General features: G+C 39.9%; 1 protein-coding gene across 2 annotated transcripts in view; it reads right to left on the bottom strand.

Moving 5' to 3' along the window:
- Window positions 1–3,973: 3,973 nt before the first annotated feature.
- The window catches only part of SLC66A2 (solute carrier family 66 member 2), a 75,635-nt gene continuing 71,843 nt past the window's right edge, over window positions 3,974–7,765 (bottom strand). For both annotated transcript variants that reach the window (XM_083361189.1, XM_083361190.1), the window contains one exon: window positions 3,974–7,625. In XM_083361189.1, coding sequence (XP_083217315.1) covers window positions 7,418–7,625 — 208 coding nt within the window. In that variant the 3' untranslated portion in view covers window positions 3,974–7,417. The remainder of the gene's footprint in view (window positions 7,626–7,765) is intronic.

The raw sequence follows: 7,765 nt of genomic DNA, 5'->3' as shown, positions 1-7,765 counted from the left end.
ATTTGGCTATCATTCCCCCCACCCAATGCATTAAAGCTATCTGATCCTCTTGTATTAAAGCCTCATTAAAAACTGTAAAGGTAGCATCATGCTCTGTACTTCTTGCAATCAAATTCATTGTATCAAATTAATATGGCCGCCCATCTCACAGAAAGTGACTCTGGATGGTATAAAATAATTCAATAAAATTATATAAAACAATCATGACCTAAAACCATTATAAGCAATCATTACAAAAACACTAAATGTTATAACAACAGAACTAAAGAAGAAAAATAACAATGAGATGTTAATAATGGAGCCATTTCACAAGTTTGCCCCTCCCCTGGAGTTTTGAGGCCTGCTGGCACAACCAGATCTTCAGGGACCTGCAGCAGCTCAAGAATGATGACATTGACATCTCTGGGAGGAGAAGATTCCGTAATCCAAGTGCCCCAGCAGAAAAGCTCATTGCCTAGGGCAGGGGTAGGCAACCTCAGCTCTTTTATGACTCATGGACTACATGGCATGGGTCCGGATTACCTACGGGAGCACTTGCTGCCGGCGTCACCTTCCCTCCGTCCAGTGCACTCCCACAGAGAGGGCCTCCTCAGGGTGCCACCGGTCAGAGAATGTCGACTGGTGACCCCCAGGGGGAGGGCGTTCTCTGTGGGCACGCCAGACCTTTGGAACCGCTTACCGGTTGAGCTCCGGATGGCTCCCGACCTTCGCTCCTTCCGACGTGATCTAAAAACTTATTTATTTGAACAAGCCGGCCTGGTCTGATGGGTTTGGGGTTTTAACATTGATCTTAACTAATTTATTGCATCGGGCACAATTATTTAATGTTTTTTTTAACTTTTGTATCTTGTATTTTTGATATTTATTGCCCTGTACACCGCCCTGACTCCTTCTGGAGAAGGGCGGTATAAAAATCAAATAAATAAATAAATAAATAAAATAACTCCCAGAATTCCTGAGTCAGCTGACTCAGGAATTCTGGGAGTTGAAGTCCATGAGTCATAAAAGAGCCGAGGTTGCCTACCCTTGGCCTAGGGCTCCCTAGATGATGGAATCTACAATATGTCTATTAGAACTCAGGAAGAGACAATCCCTCGAGTATCCCGGCCCCATGTCATGTAGGTCAATACCAGCACCTTGGACTGGATCCAGAAACAAACTGGTAAACCAACACAACATGCGCAGCAGAGGAGTAACATGAGTACTAGCAGGAACATACGTAACTGCCCAGACTGCTGTATTTTCCACCAGCTAAGGTTTCTGGACAGCCTGATGTAGAATACATTGGCATAGTCCAACTGGGATATGATTTAAGGCATGAATGACTGCGTGCAAGCCCCTTGATCCAAGAATGGTCTTAACTGGACCACAATATACAAAGACCTTCCTAGTGATGTGTGCCATCTGCTCCTAGAGCAGGAGTTGTGAGTCCTGGAAGACCCCAGATTGTGCACAGGGTCTGTTTGGGGCAGTGCAATCCAGCATTAGAGATGCTTCACTGTATGTAACACCAGTGAAAGGAGGCAACATGTAATTTTTAAGCTACAGGAAGTGGGACTCATTGTAAGGGCAATTTGTGCCATTTCTTCCTCATAGGACCAACAGAAACTAAGCAACTTGTTCTTTGCTGCATAATAGAAGGGAAAGGGGAAAGAGAACTTCTCACTTTCATCCCAGCTAGTTAGAATAGCATTGCCCTTAAAGTTGCTGCTAAAATGGTGGACAATCAGGAACTCAGAGCGACACAGGGACAAGAGGTACATCCAATGGAGAAGCAGAGTCCATTTTCTTTTTGTTTTGCAGTTTTGGGTTACACCATTTAGTTGGAAATAAGATGGCTTAGCGTCTGAGCTCACCATGCAATTACAACACCGGTTCTGAACTGGCAGAGTCCTGATGCGTAGTGCCTAATGTTGTTTGGGGGTATGAATTGGAGCAACAGTTGTCAGCCATTTGCCCAAGGACTCTTTAAATTTTTGTATTATACTAACTAGGAGCACAGCTGCTGCTGGAATATGTGGCGTGCTCTGCCAAAAGAAATCTTAGCGCAACTGACAGAAGCACCTTTTTCTATAGTATCCAGTCTTCTAGATCAGAGGTCCCCAACCATGGCCACTTTATGACTTGTGGACTTCAGCTTCCATGCTGGCTGAGGAATTCTGGAAGTTGAAGTCCACAAGTCATAAAGTGGCCAAGGTTGGGGACCCCTGTTCTAGATGGAAACAATATCATTTCTTCTATTTTTATGTCCAAAAACAAAAGAATACATGTAGTCCTTGACTTACGACCACAATTGAATCCAGAATTTATGTTGTGAAACATTTGTTAAGTGTGTTTTGCCCCATTGTACGACCTTTCTGGCCACAGTTGTTAAGTGAATCACTACAGGTGTTAAATTAGTAGCCCAGTTGTTAAGCGAATCTGGCTTCCCTATTGACTTTGCTTGTTAGGTTGCAAAAGGGGATCACATGACCACAGGACACTGCAACCGTCATAAATATGAGTCAATTGCCAAGAGTCTGAATTTTGATCACGTGGCCATGGAGATGCTGCAATGGTCGTCAGTGTGAAAAACGGTCATAAGTCACTTCTTTCAGTGCTGTTGTAACTTGTCACTGAATGAACTGTTGTAAGTTGAGGACTACCTGCAGCACAATTTGACAAAAATAAGGGCAGCAAGGATAGGGCAGCGTGCTTTAGTAGGGAGTAACTGGAACCTTCAGATTATCACACCATCATATATATATATATATATATATACAATCCAATATACAATCCTATATATATATAGGATTGTAGATGTGATTCAAATACCACATTCTAAGGCTTGTGACGAGATTCTGGTGCTGCAAAGAAAAGTGTCAACGCTGCTAACATCGGATGTTCTTGCTTTGACAACAGATGGAAATGTAGCCATCTTTTCTCTTTCGCTTTTAGAGTTAGATGATGCTGGGAGGGGGGATATGGATGAGAGTCCAGTTAGTCATAAAAACAATAACTCAGCAGTAGGAATCAAGGCTATTCTGCCCAGAGCTGATAAAAGATTTGGCAGGCTGGAGAGCTGGGGAGAAAACCCGAGCTTCAAGCTAATTGGGGAATGTGATTTATGACTGTTAATTGGAGGAGGGAATTGTGCTTTGCTGCTATGTGGGGGGGGAGGGGAGGAATTCAGTTTTTGGCTTTAACTATGTAGTGCCGATGCTTTGTTCCTCAAATAAAAGATTCTTTAAGGTAAACAATGCCTCGAACTTCTTTTAAAGAGTTTGATCTGTCGGAACTGTGACAGAAAGACTAGATGAATAAATAAAACTCCTCCTGCAATTTTTTATTGGAATTTGAAATAGTTGTTTCTATCCTACAGTCCTAACAAAATTCACCATGCAGGATTCATTGAGTTCAGCCAATCATAAGTACTTTATATTGTATTCTGGGCAAAAAAGTATATGAAATGTTTTAACTTTACATGCCAAAATGTATAAAATAGCAATGTTTTGTTGTAACCAGTGGATCAGAAGAGGAGGTCTATTGGAATAGGTCAAAGATCTGTTCAGAAAGTTGTTATCCAGAGGTCTGGTTCTGTGTGAATTGTGTATAATAAGTGCATATATTAACATCTCATTAGATCATTGGTATCTTGGAGAAATAAACCATCTTTGTTATCAAAATGCATTATTTCAAAGTATTACATTATTAAAGCCATCAATTTTAGAAGACTGGCCTTTGAGTATAAATGAGTTGTGCTGGAAATGAGTATGTTACTGAATTCCTTTTGCACTGGTGCACAATCAGTCCTGAACACAATAAACAGCAGCCTTATTTCAACATCAGAAAATCAACTCAGTTCTCCTGTATGTATATACAAATTAAATGTTTTCTTTCTCAAGTTCAGTATACTTTGGAGAAGGAAGCCAGGCTAATTGAACCCACATACAGCAATATTTCTTCTGTTACATTTGAAAAGAAAAACAAATAATGAACTTGTGTATAACTTTATTCTTTAAAAAAAATCAAACTGGTCATTAAGGAGTGCAATTGGATTTTTTCCATACATTCAACATGTAGCTAGCTAAAATATACAAAAGTTCTTTACAGATTTTTTTTTTAGGAAATAGTTACCTAATTACAGAGGTGCTCTTTGGATACTCTTACAGATGTATCAGAGCTGCTGCTTGATGAAGAGTTTACCTGTGACTAAGAGAAGGCTTAAGTGAGTGATGGACAACCTGTGTCCTATGGTGAAATGTGGCCTCTTAGCATCTTGAGAACTTTTCATATCTGATGGCAAAATAGCCAGTTTTCAGGAAAACGGGTCATCCATCCTCCCCCCACCCCCCAAAAAAAGCTAAGAGAAAATGGATTCTCCCGCATTGCTAGAAGGCATGCTACACTCCTCTAGTTGATCAGGAGAGTGAGCTTTACCATTGTCTAATTAAAGATTGGCCACTCTTGGTTTAAATCAGGAATGTCCAACCTTGGCAACTTTAACTCCCATTTAAACTTAACTCCCATTATTCATGCTGGCAGAGGAATTCTGTGAGTTGAAGTCCACAAGTCTTAAAGTTGCCAAGGTTGTGCAACCCTGGTTTAAATGTTCAAGCCATGGCAACAGAAATTTCATGGGAAAAACGCAGCAATTGGCTCTCTTCTATGTGATGGGTAGTTACGATCCCCTGGAAATCAATTGATGTTGATCCTAAAACCGTATTGGGTCGTGTTAAAATGGCCCTTTTCTTAAATACGTGGCTATCTGGAGTTCAGGAGTGACCCAAACAGTTAAATACTGCACATGTGCATAAAGGTCTCAGGTTTACTTGTAGTTCTGTGATGTTCTGAGCCTATATTTTAATAATGACAGCAAAAATATGTGGACAGTAACTCATCTGAAAAAAGAAAAGTAGAAGTGTGTGTGGAATACTATTATTAATCTTACCTTCAATAACACTTGTTTTTTAAAAAAGAGGTATTTGTATATATTCAGGCTAAACTAACATAATAGTTTAATCCCGTATCTCTTTTCAAAAGACACTGGGAAAGCAAAGAATATTACCCCATACAAAAATAAAACCTAGCATTGCAAGTTTAATAAATTCTGTTGTATGAGTAGAAATACAATCCTCGCTACAGCAGCACACCAGGAAAAACTAGGATGAAAATGCATAATTTAAAAAACGACTGCCACCCTGTTCTAACACAGTTAGAACATTTGTGGAAAAGAGAGCAATGCAACATTCACATTCAGCCATGCTACAAAAAATCAGCTTGGTAAGGTCACTTCAGGCACCAAGGAATAAGCAACGAAGCCAAACAACAGCACAAGTCTAGCCAACTACATTTCACACCAAGCTCTCATTAAAGCGGCTTTCCTGAGGTTTTCTTTATTTGCCAGCCAGGCAGAGAGAACTCCATTAAAGCGATAGCCAACTAACATATTGCCTCATCCTTGACTTGCCTTATCTTAAGTTTTTGCTCTTTAAGGGAGGGATCGAGTTCCTGGGCATTCAGAATTGCCCTAGTGAAAAGCTTGTCCCTCAGACCCAAAATATAGGAGAGGACACATAGCCAGATCACATGTGAAAGTGGAAGAGATTAAAGCAAAGCTTCTGATAGATTCCCACTCTTGCAAAGATAGAATTTTGATATCTTCAGGTCACCCCAGATTTGGGAGAGAGAGGACTGGATGAGGCAAGGAGGAGATCTAGCTGAAGATTTTTGATCAGACTTCACTGTCTTTTTCTGGATAGTTGAGGGGAATCAATGTAACAATTGAATCAGCGTTTAATAAAAAAATCCCTCCATGTAGGCCAGGGGTCCTCAAACTTGGCCACTTTAAGACTTGTGGACCAATTCCCAGAATTCCCCAGTCAGCATGCCTGGCTGGGGAATTCTGGGAGTTGAAGTCCACAAGTCAAAGTGGTCAAGTCTGAGGACCCCTGATATAGGCTATATCTAAAAACAAAAGCACATACAATTTTTTTAAGGCTACGAGAAGACAGTGGCTCCTGAACCACTGTTGAATGCATATATGTCCCATAGCAATGGAAGCAAATTTGCCTTGACAAGTTAGTCAAGGAACTTTTAAAACAATACAAGCAATGCTTTTCTTGCAGCCCAATCAAATCCCAGAATAGACTTACATAAGTCTGGTGAACTCATTTTATAGATTCTTCAGTTTCTCTGCTCTTACAAATATGCCTCCCTAAGTGCTTTTTCATTCTCCCTTTTCAGTTACTGGCGACGGCATTGCTAAAATAAGCAACTTTCAAAACTTTAATGGACTCAGAATTACTACCATACTTCCCCTCATTTTCAGTAGCCCCACTTCTTCCCAAACTTAAAATGACATTTGGCATTAAATATTTAGAAAAATATCACACACAAACATCTTTGTTAAAAAAAAAGTTTGCCCTATTATCCAGCACTAAAGTATTGCCCTCTCTTCTCTACCCTAGTCTAGTAGACCAACTCTGTCACAGAGAGATTACTCAGATAATGTCTTTAGCTTAAAAAGCAATACTACTGTAGTTGATCTGTGCAACTTAAGAGTATAACTTTAAGAATGTCATTGTGCTCGCACTGCGAAGACAAGATTTGGCTTTTCCACCAAACAAAAATACAGAAACAGACTGCAAATAATGCCTAAACTAAACACAGACTCTCTTTCAAGCTTCTCCTCTTTAACTATAAATCCTTTATGGATTCTGTTAGTAATTTCTCCAAGGTGTCAAAATTACTCATCCTTCTGAGCTGTCTGAAGAGTTACTATGCATCAGTCTGTTCTGTTTGGCTGTAGTAGCATTTGTATCAAAATCACGAATCACTTTGATGTATTTATACATCACACTGGCCCAGCAGTGTGCACATATATATTTAACACAGTTGCACAAAATCTATTTCTTGACATTATTCACTGAACCATTTCTTCCTAGTATCAACTCTTGCAATCTTACCAAGTGTGGCCTACCACATTAAAAAAAACAAAAACAGGTTCTGCACATTCATCTAAGGAATGTAACATATTCCAAATACATAGCCCATGTGCATATAAATAGGTAAATGCTTCGGACAAAATACTCCCAACTTTTATGACTGACCTCTGAAAAAATAGCATTGAGAACATTAACAACCAGCCCTTGTGATACACCCATTTGTCTGTGCACAGATATTTAGAGAACTGAGTAGAACAGAAGAAAATAAAAGAAAACCCTTCACTGTAGCCTCAAAGAAGAAAAACCAATTTCAACAGATATGCAAACCAATGGTAAGAAGAGGGGGGAAATTCCAAAAGAAGTGTCCATGTAGCTATGCAACTTCTATTTCTAGTTCCTCAGAAACATAGTAGGTACAAGCAGAGTTGAAGCTAAGGCTGGCTCCCAGCCTCTTCTACATCTCCCAAGAATAATTGCTTCCGTCCTGTGCTTTAAAGTGCCTTCGTACTGGCTGGATGTGATGAATGAGGAACAGGTTTCTGTGGGTAACAGCTGAAGAAGTAAACCTGCAAAAGGATGGCCATGTCTACAAAAACCTGGAGAAGTCCACACACCGAGAACTGGAATGGAGCTTGATTCAGGAGGAAATACACCGTCTTGAAGGTGTCGCCACTGGTCCACATTAGCACCATCTTTACGCTTAAGAGAGAGAGAAAAACAAATCAAAAATAGAGGAAAAAAACAGTAATAAAAGTATTCCCTGACATTCTGCTAATGGCAAAACAAATATGTCCTTTTCATGAAGAATGAAAACATTACAATGTTTATCCAAGAAGCTA

This window comes from Vipera ursinii (genome assembly GCF_947247035.1).
Source record: "Vipera ursinii genome assembly, chromosome: 3".
Classification (NCBI taxonomy): Eukaryota; Metazoa; Chordata; class Lepidosauria; order Squamata; family Viperidae; genus Vipera; species Vipera ursinii.
Note: the sequence above shows the minus strand (reverse complement) of the source record. Positions and strands in the feature narration are given on the sequence as shown.